The 21,199-nt window shown below is 39.3% G+C and overlaps 1 protein-coding gene across 5 annotated transcripts in view; it reads left to right on the forward strand.

Annotated features, from left to right (window-relative positions):
* LOC140118900 (uncharacterized) overlaps positions 1-21,199 on the forward strand; it is a 34,910-nt gene that overhangs the window by 6,877 nt on the left and 6,834 nt on the right. For 3 of the 5 annotated variants that reach the window (XM_072137337.1, XM_072137338.1, XM_072137339.1), the window contains exons 4-6: positions 2,990-3,068; positions 9,371-9,429; positions 9,714-10,075. In XM_072137337.1, coding sequence (XP_071993438.1) covers positions 3,015-3,068; positions 9,371-9,429; positions 9,714-10,075 — 475 coding nt within the window. In that variant the 5' untranslated portion in view covers positions 2,990-3,014. Of the gene's footprint in view, positions 1-1,712; positions 1,736-2,420; positions 2,506-2,989; positions 3,069-9,370; positions 9,430-9,713; positions 10,076-21,199 lie in introns of those variants that run through there. The other 2 variants (XM_072137340.1, XM_072137341.1) reach the window with 2 other exon arrangements.

A 21,199-nucleotide genomic window follows, 5' to 3' on the forward strand; every position in this document is an offset into this window, starting at 1 on the left:
CCACGCCCCGGTAGCCACATAAGTACATTTGAATAAATATCAAATTAAAGTTCTCAAAAAAGTGCAGGGACGTGAGGATTAGCCCTTAAAAGGGCTATCCTCACGTCCCAATGATCCACCTACCACCCAGTCTACCTTTATAGGTAGATTTGTGGTGGTAGGTGCCCTTTAAGTATACAGCCATCTCGTTTGCCCAGCACGTAAACAAAAAAAAAAACGTACATACTCACCTTCAGGAGGTACCGATGCTTGGCGCGGCTCCTTTTCTGTGTTCTCCGCATTGCTTTGGATTGTTACAGCCGGAAGAGACGCGGCTATGATGCCGCCGCTGATTAAGTCCTAGACGCGGCCATGCACTTTGCCGGCTGTCACAGAAGAGGGGCCGTGGGGAACGGAGAATCGCAGAGAAGACAGAAGGGGCGTTGGAAGGCGAGTAAGTTTATTTTTTTTATTGGCTTGTATATAAGCCGAGGTGAGGTTTTTCAGCACTTTTTTGTGCTGAAAAATTCGGCTTATACACAATTATATGCGGTAATGTTCTCTTTATCCTATGGATTTTTTTGCAACTTTACTAAAGAAAAACTAATATAGAGGATATCACATTTTGTTTTAGTAATGTAATCTTTTCAGAGACTTTTTAGTATTTTCGGTTGGCAGAGCTGGTTGAGGGCTTATTATTTGCCCTTATTACAAAACCCACTTAAAAAAAATAACCTACTTATAAAAAAATAAACTTATATACTCACCCTCCGATGTCGGCGCGGCTCCCCGATATCTGAGCGTCCCTTCTTCTTTCTTCCTCGCGGCTCTTCTTCTGTCATGGACACGGCCATGTTTTCTTCCTGGCCGGCACATACTATGACGTCAGCAGCGGCCGCCTCCTAGTACGCGTCTGCTGGAAAATAACCTGGCCGCGTCCATGACAGGAGAAAGAAGACCGGACGCGCCGACATGCGACCGGGGGCTGGCTGACTATATACTGGAGGGGGCTGTGACCAATGCATTTCCCATCCACGGCTTATACTCGAGTCAATCGTTTTTCCCAGTTTGGCAAAATCAGGGGTTTCGGCTTATACTCGGGTCGGCTTACACTCGCGTATATATTACTAATGGTTAATGTGTACATCTAAAAAATATATATTTAGCCAAACAAAATGAAAAAATTGCACTTTCGTTTTATTTATGGCAAAAAAAAATATTACTCAACTTTTTCAACTAATATGAAATGCAATTAACTTCACTGACATGTTAAACTGTTAGAAAGTTAATACTGCTTATATTGACATATGTAAGATTTTAAATACACCTGTAAAGTATAAAAACTTTTGCCTAACTCTGCACTAAGCAAAATTAAGCAATTCTCTAATTTACTCTAATTAGCTATCTTCAGGCTTTTAGCAGCTAGCAGAGGTTTTACCTTTTCCCCAGGCAAATCTGTATTTGCCGAGCTTTCTGGTAACCATAGGAAACTGTATAGTACAGCTACAGAGGATAGGAGGCTTGTTAAAAGTGGCTGTAGGACCTGCAGTGATGTCACAAGCATGTGACTCACCACGTCCTTCAGATCGGCCAATTACAAACATGCTGTCTTATTCTGGCTTCAGTGGGGTGAGCTGATGTCGCAACCAGGAACTGCCCACCCACTTCAGGAATAGCCGAGTCTGATTTACTAAGAAATAATATTAACTATACCACATATATCTCAGACTAGGAAGAAGCCAGCAGCATGATTCAGGTATCATTGGAATTGTCAAAGGCTCTCTCCAGCTGTGCTAAAACTATATTTTTTTTGTCAGTAACTTCACAGTTATGACGTGATTTCATGCATTATTAACCAACCCTACCTTAAGAATGCTGTAGCTACACTAATGCAGAAACATACCTTGTTTAATCCATGTGCTGAATAGGTTTTGCTGAAAAAAACAACTTTAAAATTGTGATGAAGCTCTCTCGCTCCTTTGCCAGGGCTCCTTTGACTGGCTCAGCGCTTTTCCTCTCACATTAGCTAAGCACTGCACCAGAGAATGATGTAATAAGTGTTTTCCCTGAGGGTGCGGTCACACGTCGCGTTTACTGCATGCGTTTAAAAACACATTGCTACAGCTGAAGGGAGATTTGCCTAATTAAACAGCTGTTAACGCTTGCGTTTACAAAACGCAAGTGTTAATGCATGTGTTAACATCGCGGTTAATGCATGCGTTTTGTAAACGCAGGTGTTAACAGCTGTTTAATAAGGCAAATCTTCCTTCAGCTGTAGCAATGCGTTTTTAAAAGCGACGTGTGACTGCACCCTGAGAGGCGGAAGTAATCAATTGCTGCACCTTCCCCTACAGCTGCTGTGTATAAGTGATCCAGCTCAGGTTGCCTAGTCCTTTCTAGACTGTTCATAAAACTCTGTGTAATGTGTTTATCAATGGCAGGCTGAAGCAACCATCTTTCCCAAGGTCCTGAAAAGGGATTAAACAAGATAGGTGCCTGTATCAGTGTAGCTACAGCATTCTCAAGGTATGTTTGGTTTATGCATGAAATGGTAGATTTCCTGGGGATATCTGTGCAATGTAAATTAGGATCCGTTATTTTTTTTGCAAACATTCTGTATCTATTGCTGTATTCCCAACCTAATAGACTGCTACATGTGAAGAACATTTGTACATGTATTATTAGTCTACAACAATACAGACAAGATAGGGGCTTCTGACTTCTTTGTGAATAAAGCTAGAATTTTCTTCTATAACTTTTTGTACATTGGCAATCTAAGCCATGGTAAAATGAAAGCAAAATGCAGGGTGCCAAAGCAGGAGAACAAAATAAATAACCTAATGACTTACATGGTAAAATGTCCAAACTTACTTGCTTTACCCTCAGTCTTTCAATAGGTAGCAGCCCTAAGGATGAACCATAAGTGAAATCGACCAATATCCATCTTGTTGATTTTGTTTTTATATTGTTAATTGTAAATATGAAAGCTTTTTTTGTTTTTTTTGTATAGGGCACACTGGCCTGGTTCAGTGGAAATGTATCACCGTGGGGGTGACAGGGGATGGCATCGGGGACACCCTCCAAGGGATGTAAGTAGTTCTTTTACAAATGTAAAATATTAAAGGCCAAATGATTTATCAGCAGGGGGCAATAGGTACATTGGTAACCTCTTGGGAAAAACTTGTAATGCACAGTGGAAAGTATTCGGAGCCCTTTCAAATTTTGTCACTTCTTGTTTCACTGCAGCCAATTGTTAAGATCTTAAGTTTTTTGTTTTTTTTTTTGTTTGCTGCACCCCCATCTTGACAGAAAATAGAAACTTAGATACTTATGCTCATTTATTAAATAACAAAAACTGAAATATTACATATTCATTAGTATTCAGGCCCTCTGCTGTGACACTCATATTTAACTCCCAAGCTGTCCATTTCCTTCCGATCCTCCATGAGATGGTTCTACTCCTTTATTGGAGTCCAGCTGTGTTTTATTGAACTGATTGGACTTGATTAGGAAAGGCACACACCTGTCTATATAGGACTTCACAGCTCACAGTACATGTAAGAGAACAGGAGAATCATCCGGTCTAAGGAACTGCCCCAGGAGCTCAAAGACAGGGAAGGCACAGATCTGGCGGAGCTTACAAAAGAATTTCTGCAGCACTCAATGATCCTAAGAGCACAGTGGCCTCCATAATCCTTAAAAGGAAGAAGTTTGGGACGACCACAACTCCTCTAACGATTGCTTAGTTTCGCAGGACGAGGAAAAGAACCTGGGTCACTGTGGCTGAGCTCCAGAGATGCAGTAGGAAGGTGGGAGATAGTTCCATAAAGTCAACTATCACCTCAGCCCTCCACCAGTCGGGGCTTAATGGCAACCAATGGAAGCCTCTCCTCAGTGCAAGACATATGAAAGTGGAATATATGTGGGAAAATAAACACATGAAGGACTCCCAGACTGCGAGATATAAGATTTTCTGGTCTGATGAGGCAAAGATTGAAATTCTTTGTGTTAATTCTAAGAATTATGTGTGGGGGAAAAAACCCAGACCCTGCTCATCACCAGCCAAATACAATCCCAACAGTTAAACAGTCGTGGTGGCAGCAGCATCATGCTATGGGGGTGTTTTTCAGGTGCAGGGACACGACGACTGGTTGCAATTGAAGGAAAGATGAATGCGGCCAAGTACAGTGAAATCCTGGATGAAAAACTCTTCCAGAGGACTCTGGACCTCAGACTAGGCTGAAGATGAGAGCTCCGCTTTCGTTTTATAAACAGCTGTGGGGAAAATGGAAGCTGATCCCTGAATGGTTGCCAACTTGAACAGTTCTGCTCTGACACTTTTGATAAATCTCCCCCAATAACCCTTAGCACACAGCTAAAATAACGTAGCTGTGGCTTCAAAACAACTCTGTGACCATTTTTATCTGTCCCAGTCAGAGCCCTGACTTCTTTCCATACCCACTGTATGTCTTAGTGGACCATAAAAGCAATAGACCACCTATATTTGCCTGCTGAAACGCTCTCGTTCACCTGTGGTGCTTCACATCACTGCTGGGTCTAAGTTTACAAAAGCCAGCTCTGCTATCCTGACCACTGTAGTGTGCCTCCTATAGCCTGAAGCTCCCAGAGCAGGTGAGTAAAAATGGTTTGTTTTTATTTTACATTTCAAATCCCGGGCAACCCCTTTAACCTACTAACATAATGAGGGTATGTCCTAATGAGTTAGCTCTTCATGCTTTGATAGTCTATTAACTGATGAGGCTTATGTTTTGATTTTAGGCTTTGACTCAGCAGCATAGAAGCCTTTGTCAGCAACATTAACCCCTTAAGGACGCAGACATTTTGTAGCTTAAGGCTCAGCCCGATTTTTTGGATTCTGGCCTGCGTCACTTTATATGGTTATAACTTTTGAACACTGTTACTTATCAAAGCGATTCTGAGATAGTTTTTTTCCCCACATGTTGTACTTCATTTTAGTGGTAAATTTTGGCTGATAAGTTTTGCGTTTATTTACAAAAAAAAAGAAAATATGATAAATTTTTTGAAAAATTTGCCATTTTCGAAATTCAAAATCATTGCGTTTTCAGGCAGATAGATTTACCACCTAAATAAGTTGCTGAATAACATTTCCCATTTGTCTACTTTACATTTTCATAATTTCTGAAATGTCTGGATAATTTATTTTGATGTCACGCGGCTTACAAAAAGAATATCGCTTTTCCGGATTTTCAGAATTGACTATTTTGGGGATAAATACAGTTTTGAATGAAATTTTACATATTTAGCATCAAAACCCCCTATATAACCAACCCATTTTCAAATCTGCACCCCTCAAGCTATCAGAAACCGCTTTTACGAAGATTGTTAACCCCTTGAGATCTTCATAGTAATTGAATCAAAATGGAGGTGAAATTTAGAATGGTCAAATTGTTCCCTTATACGTTCATTTAGCACTAAAATTTACACATTTCCAAAATATAAAAAGAGAAAACCCACCATACAATTTGTTCTGCAATTTCTCCTGAGTACAAAGACCCCCTCACATGTGTCCATTACTTGTTTTATGGGCGCACAGGGAGACGCAGAAGGGAAGGAGAGCCCTGCAGCTGCCAGGATTTTAGTTTCCTCATTGGCCCCTTTTGAAGGTTATAAAATTTTCGCTTTTGCGTTATTGGGGCCATGTGATGCCATTTTTTTTGCGCGATGAGATGCTTTTTCCATTGTTACCATTTTGGGGTTGGTATCACCTATTGTTGAAAATTTAGGAACTTTTTTTGAGGGCAGGAGTAGAAAAGCATCAATTCTGTACTGGATTTTTTATTTTTTGGGGAAAAATCTATCATTTATGTATTGCCGTCTTCCAAGTGGCATAACATTGTTACTTTTTTGGCTACGGAGCTGGTTGATGGCTTATTTTTTGCGGGACATGTTGTACTTTGCACCAGTATCATGTCGGAGTACACATGGTTTTTTGATCACATTTTATAGCATTTTTTGTGGGATTGAATAGCTAAAAATCATAATTTTTGGAAGGTTTATAGCAGTTTTTTTTTACGGCGTTTATCGTGGGGGTTCAATAATTATTTACTTTTATTCTACGGGTTGTTACGGACGCGGTGATACTATATATGTGGGGTTTGTGTTATGATTTAGACTTTTTTTAGTTATATGTCTCTTTTATATGTTTTGGGGTTTTTGGGCATTTTTAGTGATTTATTACTTTATTTTTTTTATTGAATAACATTTTTTTTTTTTACTTTTTCACTTTTATACCATGGGACATGAACAAGAAATCCTCTGATTGCTTGTTCATGATAATATTCTGCAATACTCATGTATTGCAGAGTATTATCAGTGTCAGCCTATACACTTGCATAGGCTGGCACTGTGCCAGTAAGATGACGTCACAGATGCCATCTTACCGGCAATTCTTGCAGGTAACTCTTGCAGCAACGATCGGCGCCCCCCAAAAACGGTTCGGGGGGGGGGGGCGATCGTGGGGGAAAGACCCCCCAGAGGCATGTTAGATGCCGCGGACGCGCTGTGTTACACTGGGGTGCCGGCTATCAGTCACAGCCGGCACCCCGTGTTTCCCGATGCCGGTTCGGCTCAGATCTTGAGCTGAACCGGCATGGGCTCAGCGTCCGATATATCGGACGCTGAGCGTTAACAGGTTAAATTATGTGTCCAGTTATTGTATTTTTCAGACTATATATTCTTTTGGGAAAGAGAAAATCTTGCTAAAAACTGCCTACATCTTCTAGAGCGGAGGTCAGGAGGCTCCAGCACTGCCAGACCCTCCAGATCGCTGTGATTTAGATGGGGACATTAGATAGAAGCACTCACAGACTATACTTTGGTTGCTTCGCTTGATCTCAGAGAGAGCAGAGCCTCTGCATGTTTTTAATTTAACGTTCGCTTTGCTAAATATTTTGGTGAACTCCTCACATCTCACTATTTTTATGAAAGTACACATTCTTTACATTAGCAGTATGAAGATTTTTCAATTTTATCCCAGTTTGCTGCAAAGCTGCATAAAGGTGGTTGTGCGCATTAATAAAATGTTACTGTATTTTTTAATACGTTATGCTTACACCTCTACTTTCATGAGTTTTTAAAAAAATGTATGTCTTCTACATATGTTCATTCTGTTCAAATTTCTGTTTTGAGACACTTTTTTGCCATTTAATTTTATTTACTTTATTATAAAGATATTAAAATTCAATCAAAAATTGCATGAAGGTGCCCTTGTCTATAAACTCCTTAACCCCTTCCTGACGCGTGCCATAATAGTGTATGGCGCCCCTCAGGTGCGGGTGCATGGAGAGGGCTCATGGGCTGAGCGTATTGCAGCAAAAACTTACCGGTAAAACCCGCTTGCACCGATCACGGGTGTTATACCGTTCATCACTGCTGGCGGCTTCAAAAGATGGCGGCACATGGGTGACGATCATCGCTCCCCATGACGTCATCAGGGGTGGCGATCAGTTGCTAATTGCACATAGTAATGAATGAGGAGGAAAATACTGTAGTATGGCAGGATCAATTAGACAACCTAGGGTTAAAGTACCGTAGGGGTCTGCAAAAATAGAAAAAATAAAAAGGTAAAAAAACATAAAAATTGAGATAACCCTCCCCCCTTTCCTCAGAAGTCATATAAATAGTCAAAATCTTACACATTAAGTATCACTGCATCCGAAAATGCCCGATCTATCATAATATATTAACAGTTTTTCACTACGTTTAACTCTGACGGAAAATGGCACCCTAGGTCGAAAATGGCACTTTTTTTGAATTTTGCAAAATAAAAAAAAAATCATAAAGTGATCAAAAGGTCGTACAGTTCTAAAAATGGTAGCATTGAAAACATCATTAAAATTCACAAAAAATGACACCACCCAGAGTTCCGTACATCAAAGTATGAAAAAGTTATTAGCGCCAGAAGATGGAGAAATTTAAAAAAATGAAATATTAAATACCATCTCTATGAAGTGCAATTTCTTACACAGAAAACATGCCATCACAGCTCTTTACTTGTAAAAATAAAAAAAAATCATTTTTGAACGTGGGGAGTGAGAAATTGAAATTAACAAAAAAAGAAGGGCGTTAAGGGATTAATGCAAATTTGAAAATGGGTCAAGTGTTTGCTTTCAGAAAATATATGGTTTGTTGAGGGTTAATTTTTATGCAGTAATTACTGTTTTTTATTTGTAAATGGCAAAACTTTAAACAGATAACATTACAAAACTTCCAGACAGAGAAACGGTTACAACATAATAAAAATAAATAAAGCAAACAAATACCCGTACAGAAAAGTGTGAAACTTTTTACTGATTTATTTATTTTTTTCAAGAAAAATTTTTAGCCACCCTCTGGGGTCAGATCGGTCATATTTCACCGATATATACAGATTGTGTTAAATGACATGCCTGGGAGTCTCGGGCTTTCCTGTACAGGTGGTCCCCTACTTAAGAACACCCGACTTACAGACAACCCCTAGTTACAACCGGACCTCTGGTAATTTACTGTACTTTAGCCCCAGATTACAATAAACAGCTATAACAGTTACTAAAGGTGTCTGCAATTTAAGCTTTATTGTTAATCCTGGTTCTTATGACAATCCAACATTTTTAAATCCCAATTGTCGCAGAGACCAAAAAAATTTTGTCTGGACTTGCAATTATAAAATATACAGTTTCGACTTGCAAACAAATTCAACTTAAGAACGAACCTACAGAACCTATCTTGTACGTAACCCGGGGACTGCCTGTATATTGGCACATATGCAACAAATGCTCTGTTTGTACAAACTGTGTGTAGCCCTCGGTCCCACTTCCTTAATTCTTAACTGCAATGGTAAACAGAACACCTTCCGATTATAATCTCTGTTAGGTTCTACAGAGATTGTAATGGAAAGCCCTGAATCTAGTGTAAACTTGGCCTAAGGCGTATTTTAAATTGTGGTGGGTCTTGTTTAGCATAGAACCTATTTTATCTTTTTAACCAATTTAAAAAGTACAGCTACATGTACACAACAATGTCCAATTTGCAGGCCTCAGGTTACGGGCCATGTGTTCATTGAAAATGACCGTCCTGGAGAAATTCCGGATGGGAATAGGACCTTCTCTAATTTGCTGCATGGGCATTCATGGCATGGTGAGATACAGTGCATGCACCACAACGTGAACAATATAAGCTCACTAGCTGTAGCTCCCTGAGTTGCCCGAATAGGTTAGCAAAAAAATATTCCTCCCCCCCTCTGCTACCAGGACCTATTTAAGAAAGCCTATTGTGTTCTGTCTTCTCCGCTTCCACCAAATTTTCTCTGTGTAACTGGAGCGATTTATAGTAATGCCAATGTTTTTTGTTTTGCCTTATGTTTACTTTTAAGATTCCACCATCTCGAAATCACCGCCCCCGACCATACAGAGGAGGCTACCATGATCGCAGGTAAGGGATGGAGAATTCACCAACTTGTGCCTTATTAACATGGTGGTGTGCTTTCCTGGGCCGTAAAACTGGCGAGCACGAGGGAGCAGTGGTGAGTGTTCCTCACCCCTCCCCTCTCCATAGAAAGCTGCTCAGCTAGGTCACGGTGTGGTGAGACCGTAATCAGGTACCATAGACCTTTTGGTTGTTGTGATCTGGCCACAAATTATGCATGTGCATGACTCCATATATGTAGTTTAAAAAAATGGTAATACTTCAGTTAATCACTATATTTTGTTCCCCAGAGAGCATGATGGCTATGGACCATATCATGAAAACTCATGCAATGATAGAAATTTTAATGACAATCAATTTGTGGAATATCAAGAGCACTCTTACCCTGAGTACTATGAGGAAAATCAAATGTATAATGAATATCGGGAGCATAGAGAACCTGCATTCAACAGAGGGTGTCGTCATGATGGTGGATATCATAAGGAATCCTATTACCGTGGTGGCTACCAGAGAGAACATGGAGAATCTTCACGATACCGAGGCAATAACTCAGAAACGCCACACAGGAAATATTCCCATAAGCCCGTTAAGGCACATAAGAAAGAGAATGAAGTTCGAATGAAGACCAGTACACCACAACCTGCTCAAAAAGGTGAGCGGAAATGTTTTTTGTGGAATTTTGTTAGCTGTTACAGTCTTTAATATTCCATGTATTACATGGATAACCATCAAATGGAATAGCAGACATTGCTATTTAGAGGCTAGCTACAACTTCTCTCACTGATAAAGTCTTAGTGGGAAGAGATTCCGGAGGCTGAACCACAGCAATCGACTTGACTTCTGAAGGTAATGTAGCTGTCGTGGTATTGTTAGGCATCTTCCCCTTTTTATTTCATATCTGCTATATCTCTGCTGTTCATAAAGAAGAAAAGTTACAGCAAGAGAAATGTGTAAATGATTGTTATATTCTCAGGCTTCGATTGGCCCACAGGTTGATCCACCGGTGGGCCCCCAACATGAGCAGTGAATGGCAGAAGTCTCTTACTATATGGGTATATATTCATGTCTCTGAGGCATATAGTCAAGGGAACAGACCGTAAGCAGGATACTGACAACAGCTAGAAAGCAGATTATTGCTACTGCAAGTAGTTTGCTACATTTTAGGAATTTCCTTATGTGTCTGGTAATATTTTCATGTAGTGGTTTAAAGTTAATCCCCCATAATGGAATTTACAGGTGGACCCTAGGCATCCCAGTCCTACCCTGTATATTCTATACTTATATGATGCATTTCCTGCTTGTGGAGTCAGTTTACCTTAATAGTATATCTTAATGCATATCTTCCTTCTGAATTAGTTAGTTGGTTAAAAAACTGTCATTTGAATTTATACACAAACAAAACAGGTAAGTGGTTGTGATTAACACCTTAGGGACAGAGGGCTTTTTCAGCTTAACTCCTTAATGAACTGGCCTTTTTTTTTTTTTTTTTCCATTTATTTTTCACTCCCCACCTTCAAAAATCCCTAACTTTTTTATTTTTCGTACAGAGCTGTGTGATCCCTTATTTTCTGCGTAACAAATTGCACTTCATAGTGACAGTATTTAATATTCTATGCCGTGCACCAGGAAGCGGGAAATAATTCCAAATGCAGTGAAAATGGTGAAAAACCGCATTTGCACCGTATTCTTATGGGCGTGGATTTTACAGCTTTTACTGTGCACCACAAATTACATGTCTACTTTATTCTTTGGGTCGTTGCGATCACGGCGATACCAAATTTGTGTAGGATTTATGTTTTCATACATTTACAAAAATTAAAACCACCTCTACAAAAATATTTATTTTGATTTTGCCATCTTTGCTGTACAGAGCTGTGGGTGGTGTCATTTTTTGTGTGACTTTTGATGCCATTTTCATTGCTGTCAATTTTAGGACTGTGCAAACTTTTGATCACTTTTTAATAGATTTTTTTTTATATATATATTTTTCAAAATGACATTTTGGACTTTTTCCATTACGGGGTTAAACGCAGTGAAAATGTTATTATATTTTGATTGGGCATTTTAATAATATTTATATCAGTTCTAGGGAAAGGGGGGGTGTTTTTTGAATTTTAATGTTTTTTAGTTAAACTTTTTTTTATTTTTACTTTCATTATTTTTCAGACTCCCTAAGGTACTTTAGCCCTAGGTTGTCTGATCGATCCTATCATATACTGCCATACTACAGTATATGGGGCTTTTCCTCTTCACTCATTACAATGTGCTGATAGCATATTGTAATGAAGGGGTTAAAACAAGACAGCCTCTGGTCTTTGGAAGACGCAAGGCTGATGGATCACCGCTCCCCGATGACGTAAAGGGGAGCGACAATCCGCGGCAAGATGCTAGCACTGAAAGCGGGTGTTACTGGTAAGTCTTTGCTGCAATATGCAGCAAAGACTTAGCGGCTATGGAGAGGGCTCAGCCCGTGAGCCCTCTCCATGCATCGGGACCCGGTGCCGTTCTAGTAGGGCAAGTGTCAGTAAGGGGTTAAGGACAAAGCCATATTTTCTGACATGCATCACTTTGTGGTAATAACTTTTTTTTTTTTTTGTTATCTTTTTCTAACATATTTTATCTGGTTGTAAATGTATGTTATAATTATTTTTAAAACATCCTTTTATTTTAGGATGTTTAGAAGGTTAACAAATCAGTTTACAAAACATTTACATAAAACGTTTCAAAGAGATTTGAAAAGGCTTATATATCAGAAACTTGCTTAAGTTCCCCTATTTTGTCAAAACCCTTAACCCCTTCCCGACATTTGACGTAATAGTACTGCATGGCGGGAGGTGCGTTCCCGCAAAATGCAGTACTATTCCGTCATGCTTCTGGCACCGGCTCCTGAACGGAGCCAGCGCCAGAAGCTGCGTGTGTCAGCTATATGTTATAGCCGACACCCGCCTCTAACACCCGCGATCAGAGATTTCACTGATTGTGGGTGTTAACCCCTAACACGCTGCGGTCGCGCTGACCGCGGCGTGTTAGGGGCATTTAAAGTGAATCTGCCAGACTGCCAGTGCCCGGGGCTGCGCGATCCTCTTCTGTGTGCCGGGTCCCTGCCTTCTGGCAGGACCCGGCTATAACACACTAAGTATGCGCAGCATGCTCAGGGTGTTACATTACACAGTGTAATACACCTGTATTACACTGTGTAAGGTGAAGAATAGCTTGAACAAGTGATCAGTGGATCGCTTGTTCAAGCTTACATGTAAAAGTAAATAAAAAAAGTTAAAAACATTAAATAAAAACATTTTTTAATAAAAAGAATTAAAGTTAAAGTCCCCTAAACACAAATATTCCCTATACACATGCAATGAAGTGAAAAAAACACAAATTCGCCAAAAACCCCCACATATTTGGTATTACCGCGTCTGTAACAATCTGTACAATAACTCAGAAACATTATTGGACCCGCTCGGTGAACGCCGTAAAAACAAAACCCGAAAAACACGCCAAAAAATGTACATTTTTCATAAAATCTCTGCACAAAAATGTTCTAAAAAGGGATCAAAAAAAGTAATGTGCGCCAAAATGGTACCACTGAAAAGAACAACTCAACACGTAAAAAATAAGCCCTAAACTAGCTCTGTCAACAAAAAAATATTAAAGTTACGTCTCCAAAAAGATGGCGATGCAAAAACAAATGAGATGTCCTCTATATTAGTTTTTATCCCATAAAATTGTAAAAATAAATGAAAAACTATATAAATGAGGTATCCCTGTAATCGTAGTGATCTGTAGAATAAAGATAATATAGTATTTTTAGTGTACGGGGTACGAACCCAAAAAAATACGAAAAGAAAGTAAACCGAAATTGACTATTTTCTTTTCACGCATACATTCAAGAGTTAATAAAATCTCATCAATAAGCTAATGACCCACTAAAATGAAATATTTGTAAAGTGCATCTCATGTCTCAAAAAATAAGCCCTATAATTGTCCAAATTGCCAATAAAAAGTGACAATGCATGATCTGCTCTGAATGGCGCAGCTTCCCTTCGAAGCCCAGGCGTGTGCCCATGCAGCAGGTTACCACTACATATGGGGTATTGTTATACACAGGAGGAATTGGGTATCAAATTTTGTGGAGCGTTTTGGAATTTTATCCACTGAAAATTTGTACATTTTTTGAAAAACACATTAATTTAGCCAAAAAAATTTTACTTTAAAAATGGCATCCGATTTTGTTTTAACCCCTGTAAAACAATTAAAGGGTTTACAAACTTCATAAAAGTAGTTTTACGTACGTTGAGGGATGTAGTTTCTATAATGGGGTAATTTATGGGGTATTACTTTTATTTAGGCCTCTCAAAGTGATTTGAAACCTGAGTAGGTCCCTCAATAGATGGATTTTGCGTTATTAATGAAAATGTGAAAAATCGCACCTAACTTTCAAAGCCCCATAACATACTACAAAAATAAGAGTATGCATAAAAAAACCATGTCCACATAAAGTAGACATTCTGTGAATGTTAGTTATTAAGTATTTTTGCGGTTATGACTATGTATGGAAAAAGTAGAACATTTTGAAGTTTGAAAATCGAGAATTTTTCCAAATTTTCACCAAATATCTGATTTTCTCATAAATAAATGCAAAATTTTTCAACTAACATGAAGTACAAAGTGTCACGAGAAAACAATTTTAAAATCACTTAGATATGTTAAAGCATTCCGAAGTTATAACAACTTATAGTGACACAGGGCAGATTTGAAAAAATGGGCGTGTCTGGAAGGTGAAAAGTGGCTTCGGCGTTAAGGGGTTAACAACCAGGCCCACCTTCAAAAATCTATCACTTTTTTTTATTTTTCCATATAAAGAGATGTATGAGGGCTTGTTTTCTGCGTAACAAATTGCAATTCATAGTGACGGTATTTAATATTCCATGCCGTATACTGGAAAGCGGGAGAAAAATTGTTAATGCAGTGAAAATGATGAAAAACCGCATTTGCACCATTTTGTTGTGGGCTTAGATTTTACAGCTTTCACTGTGCACCATAAATGACATTTCTACTTTATTCTTTGTCGGTACGATCACAGAGATGCCATATTTGTATAGGTTTTAAAATGTTTTCATGCATTTACAAAAATTAAAACCACCTGTACAAAAAAAATTCTTCATTTTGCCATCTTCTGGTGCTTATAACTTTTTTTTATACTTCAGTGTATGGAGCTGTGGCTGGTGTAATTTTGTGACTTTTAATGGTGTTTTTAATTGTTACAATTTTGAGGACTGTACGGCATTTTAATCACGTTTTATTGAATTTCTTATATTTTGCAAAATGGCTAAAAAGTGGCATTTTCAACTTTGGGGGCTATTTTCTGTCACAGGGTTAAACGCCGGGAATACGGTAACTATTAACATATTTTGATAGATTGGACATTTTGGAATGCGGCAATACCTTACGTGTTTAGGATTTTTATTGTTTATATCAGTTGTAGCGAAAGGGGGTGGGGTGATTTGAATTTTTAGGGGTTGTTTTTATATTTTTGGGCCTTTCTAGAATACTTAAACCCTAGGTTGTCTGTTTGATCCTACCATATACAGGCAGTCCCCGGGTTACGTACAAGATAGGGTCTGGAGGTTTGTTCTTAAGTTGAATTTGTATGCAAGTCGAAACTGTTTATTTTATAATGGTAGACCCAGACAAAAAAAAATTTGGCCCCAGTGACAACTGGAGTTTAAACATTTTTTGCTGTAATGGGACCAAGGATTATGAATAAAGCTTCATTGCAGACACTTTACAGCTGATTATTGCTGTCTGGGACTATAGTAAAGCATTCAGAAAGCTTCACCAGAGGTCAGAGGGGTCTGTCTGTAACTATGGGTTGTCTGTAAGTCGGGTGTGCTTAAGTAGGGGACCACCTGTACTCAATATGGGAGGGTATGCGGATTTTGCACATCTGCTAGCACCGATCATAGGTATTAGCAATGGGAGTTTGCAGCATTGTGCATTGACTTATCTTGTCCTGTCTTCAAGCAGTTAATAGTCACTTGTGATAAGATTTGTTGACTTTTGCAAGCCACTGTAAGTTATCGTAGCCCTTGAACTTCTACTAATTTTTAAATGTTACATCCACATACTCAAATTATTGCAAATGTAAAAATTGCAAGTGTGGCATTCATATTTATTCAGTTTCTGTGTTCACGTGTTGCATTAAAATTGCGTTTCCATCATGTTAACAATTTTTCACAAATTATGTTTAAATGTTTACATAAACATGATGAAAGTGAGTTGTTAACACCACGTGTAAATGCTGCTACTCAAATCTCTTTCTTTCAGGACAAACATAGATTTTAAACTGTTAAAAAGTCAAATGTTAAAAATAGAACAATTTGGGGTGCACAAAATAAAGTTTGCCAACCATGATATTCACTTCAAGGCACTCCTCCTTGAAATCTCAGTGAGTACAGGATCATTCTCCATATCTGGACAACTTTCTGGTTGTGGATGAGTCTCAGGAATAGGTAGCCAATCGCACTTTGAACATACTCCATATTCTTAGGAAATTTGGGTGCCAGGTGATCTCCAAAAAATGATCATTATGCTTTCTCGAAAGGCTTACTTTGGTCGAAACCTCAGTTGTTGCAGGATTATAGACCAAAAAAAACACCCTGGGTTCTGTATGAACTAAGCACTGTGAGACGGACCGTGAGACAGATGTATTACACTGTGTAATGTAACACACTGAGCAAGTTGCTCATGCTCAGTGTGTTACAGCTGGGTCCTGCCAGAAGGCTCCCGAAGGAGGTTCGAGCAGCCCCGGGCACTGGCAGTCCCGGGGCTGCGATCGGACCCCCCCCCCCCCCCCCCGGTAAGCGCCGTGGGGGGGTCCGATTCCCGGTTAAATGCCCCTGACACGCCGCGGTCGCGGCGTGTTAGGGGTTAACACCCGCGATCGGAGAAATCTCCGATCGCGGGTGTTAGAGGCAGGTGTCGGCTATAACATATAGCCGACACCCGCAGCTTCTGGCCCCGACTTTGTTCAGGAGCCGGGGCCAGAAGTTTGATGTAATAGTACTGCATTTTGCGGGAACGCACCTCCCACCATGCAGTACTATTACGTCAAATGTCGGGAAGGGGTTAATGGCACATTCTCAGATTGGGTTGACGTTACCAGTGGAGTACCTCTGGGAACAGTATTGGGGCCACTTCTTTTTAATATTTTTATTAACCCCTTCACTCTGCTTCCCAATTGACATGTTTACTTTATTCTTTGGGTCGGTACGATCACGTGGATACCAAATTTGTATAGGTTTTATAATGTTTTCATACATTTAAAAAAATAAAAAATCTTGTACAAAATATTTTTTTTTTTTTATCTTCTGGCGCCAACAACTTTTTCATACTTTGGTGTACGGAGCTGTGGGTAGTGTCATTTTTTTGCGAATTTTGATGGCGTTTTCATTGCTATAATTTTTGGGACTGTGCGACCTTTTGATCACTCTTTATGATTTTTTTTTTATATTTTTCAAAATGGCAAAAAAATGCCATTTTCGACTTTGGACGCTATTTTCCGTTACGGGGTTAAACGCATTGAAAAAACTTTAGTATATTTTGATCGGGCATTTTCGGAGGCGGCGATACCTAATGTGTTTATGATTTTTACTGTTTATCCCCTTAAGGACGCAGGGTTTTTTCGCTCATTTCTCGCTCTCCACCTTCAAAAATCCATAACTTTTTCATTTTTACGTGTACAGACCTGTGTGAGGGCTTATTTTGTGTGTAACAAATGTAACTTTCCTGTAATGTTATTTATTTTAACATGCCGTGTACTGCGAAGCTGAAAAAAATTCCAAATGTGGAAAAAATTTTTAAAAAACGCACGTACATCACGTTCTTGTGGGCTCAGTTTTTACGACTTTGACTGTGCACTCAAAATAACACCTCAGCTTTATTCTTTGGTTCGGTGCGATCGCGGTGATACCAAATTTTTATAAAGGTTTTATTGTGTTTTAATACATTTTCAAAAATTAAACGAATGTGTACAAAAAAGAAAAAAAATTTTTTGCCATCTTCTGAAGCTAATAACTTTTTCATACTTTGGCGCACGGAGCTGTGTGAGGTGTCATTTTTTGCGAAATGAGCCAAAGTTTTCATTGATAACCATTTTGAGGTCTGTGCGACATATTGATAATTTTTTATTCAATTTTTTTATGTGATGTAAAAAGGTGTAAAAGTTGCATTTCGGACATTTGGGCGCCATTTCCCGTCTCGGAGGTCACCGCCGGCCGTAACAGTTTTTATATTTTGATAGATCAGGCGTTTTAGCCTGATACCTAATGCGTCTGATTTTTACTGTTTATTATGTTTTATATCCGTTCTAGGGAAAGGGGGGTGATTTGAATTTTTAATATTTTAATAATTTTTTTTATTTTTTAAACTTTTTTTTTTTTTTTTTTCCACTATTTTTTAGACCATCTAGGGTACATTAATCCTAGATGGTCAGACCTACCATATATTGCAATACTTCTGTATCGCAGTATATGGCATTTCTGCACACTATACATTACAATGAGCCACAGGCTCATTGTAATGGATATGCAGAAGCCATGTATCCTCGGGTCAAACGAAGAAACGAGGCTACCATGGCAACCGGGTCAAACGAAGAAACGAGGCTACCATGGCAACCGATCGCTGCCCCCTGATGACGTTCGGGGGCACGGCGATCGTAACAAAGATGGCGGCGCCCTCGCGCAGCCGTCTTTTAAATGCCGCCGGCGACTTTGCCAGCGGCAACGGAGGGGTTGCAAGCACCGACCGCGGTTATTAGCAGTGGGGGTTTTCTGCAATATGCAAAAACCCCCACCTTTGTATGAAGAGGACTCAGCCCGTGAGCCCTCTTCATACACTCCTTATACCTCTGCGCCGTAGAGCTACGGCGCAGAGCGTTAAGGGGTTATTTATATTTTATATCCGTTCTAGGGAAAGGGGGGTGATTTGAATTTTTAGGTTTTTTTATAATTTTTTTTTCAACTTTTTTTTTTTTATTTTTACTTTTTACTATTTTACTATAGCCCTCTCCATGCACCGGGACCCGGCGCCCGTCGGGAAGGGGTTAATGACCTTGTAGTGGGTTTACGGAGTCGAGTTTCAATATTTGCAGATGATACTAAGCTGTGTTAAGTAATTAATTCTGAGGTCAATAGTTTAGCATTACAGAGAGCTTTGTGGAGGCTTGAGGAGTGGGTAGAGAAATGGTTAATGTAGTTAAATGTAAAGTTGTGCACTTGAGACATGGAAACAAAATGTATAATTATGTTCTAAACAGTCAATTACTTGGTAAAACTGGAGCTGAAAAATACTTGGGGATATTAGTGAATGGGTTAACTTAATTTTAGTGACCAGAGCCAGGCGGCAGCTGCTTCTAAATTATGGGATGTATCAAGAGAGGAATAGAGTCTCATGATAATGACAGTTTTTCCCTTATGCATATCACTGTTCAGACCACACATGGAATATTGTGTACAGTTTTGGGCACCAGTGTATAAAAAGGACATAGTAGAACAGAAACGGGTGCAGAGGAGAGCAACCAATATTGTTAGGGGAATAGGGGAGTAATACTTATTTAGTTATTATTATTTTAGAAAAAAGACAACTGAGGGGAGACCTCATTACAATGTACAAATATCTGAACGGGCAGTACAGGATCTTTTTATACCTAGGCCTGTGACCAGGACAAGGGGGCATCCTCTACGCCTAGAGGAGAGGAGATTCTACCATCAACATAGACAAAGGTTCTTTACTATAAGACCAGTGAGACTATGGAACTCTCTGCCGCATCAGGTTGTTATGGCGGACTCTGGAGAGAAAAAAATATCACAGGTTATGGGGAAAAACATTTGTTTCATTCTTAAAGAGGACCCGTCAGGAATATTAACCCCCTAAACTGCCATTAGAAGGCATTGCCTTTATCCCTGCATTGTCTCTCTTCATGCCTGTAAACTTAAACAATGAGGTCCTAAAGCTGTATGCAAATGACCTGTGAGATGTCCAATAAGTCATAATCATATTCAAGCTGTCCAGCTTATTCATGAGTGGACAGTCTCTAACCGTGATGTCATCGGGGAGAGGCAATCCGTCGCCATGGTAGCCTCGGGTCTTCCGAAGACCCGAGGCTACTTCGGGTTAACCCATGCATTTCAATGTGCTACTAGCACATTGTAATGTGTGAGGAGTAAAATCCCCGTATACTGTAGTATGGCAGTATATGATACGATCATACAGACAAACTAGGGTTAAAGTACCCTAGGGAGTCTGAAAAATAAAAAAGTTAAAAAATAAATAAATAACAAAACCTAAAAACTCAAATCACCCCCCTTTCCCTAGAACTGATGTAAATATAAATAAACAGTAAAAATCATAAACACATTAGGTATTGCCGCATCAGAAAATGCCCGATCTATAAAAATATGATAACTGTTTTTCAGTGTGCTTAGCCCCGTAACGGAAAATCGCGCCCAAAGTCGAAAATGCCACTTTTTTAAAAAAAAAAATACAAATTCTATGAAAAGTGATGAAAAGGTCACACCGTCCTAAAAATGATAACATTGTAAACATAATCAAAATCCGCAAAAAAATGACACCACCCACAGCTCCGTACACCAAAGTATAAAAAAGTTATTACAGCCAGAAGACGGCAAAATCCCCATAATTTTTTTGTACAAGAGGTTTTAATTTTTGTAAATGTATGAAAACATTATAAAACCTATACAAATTTGGTATCCCCGTAATCGTGCCCACCCAAAGAATAAGTAGACATGTCATTTGGGGCGTACAAAGAAATCCGTAAAATCCAAGACCACGAGAATACTGTGTAATATTATTTGCATTAATTAATGCCATTGCCAAAGTATCTTCCAAAAACAGAAGCGTGGATATATAACAGAAGCGTATATTCCATTGTATAAGACGACCCCCCCCTACTTTCCTGTTAAAATATAGAGTTTAAGATATATTCGCCGTATAAGACTACCCCTTTTCGAACGCATACAAAACACCGGTAATAAGGCTTATCTTCCTAACAATAATTCTTTGAAACTACAGTTACAGCACAAGAAGTAATGTACATTAATAATGAAGTTTTACATCTGAAAGTAAAAAGTATAATTTTTTTTGTTGTTGGATGTACAAGCCATGGCTCAGATTTCCTTCAAAGAGATTATTCACGTGATTATTAACAAGATGCGCCGAGTAATATACATTCATCTGTCTTCCATATGAAACCATTGACCTTTTGTGGACCTTCATTGGACACAATACCCACACCTCCAATCTGCTAATCTGCCAAGTACTAAAGAGCAAAGTTGTTATCGAGTAGTGTCTGACCTACAGACAGGAAGATAGAAAATGAAAGAGAAAAATCAGGAGATAGAGACATGGAAAAAAAATAGGGAGGAATGTACTGTATATTCCGGCATTAAATTAATACAACAGCTTCTCACCTTTCCCGCGATCCACCGAAGCTCCGCTGCTACACTCCGGCCGGCGGTGACAGCTCATTGAGCGCTGGCGGCTCACAGAATAAGACGTCAGCCGCGTGCCGACGTCATATTCTCTGCGACGCCGGCACCCACGGAGCTGTCACCGGCGGCCGGAGTGTAGCAGCGGAGCTTCAGTGGATCGCGAGAAAGGTGAGAAGAAACATTACCGGCGTATAAGACGACCCCAGACCAGACTGAAGATTTTTCAGTCTTCAAAAGTCGTTTTATATGCCGGTATATACAGTATT

The sequence above is a fragment of the Engystomops pustulosus genome, chromosome 2, assembly GCF_040894005.1.
Source record: "Engystomops pustulosus chromosome 2, aEngPut4.maternal, whole genome shotgun sequence".
In the NCBI taxonomy this organism is placed as follows: Eukaryota; Metazoa; Chordata; class Amphibia; order Anura; family Leptodactylidae; genus Engystomops; species Engystomops pustulosus.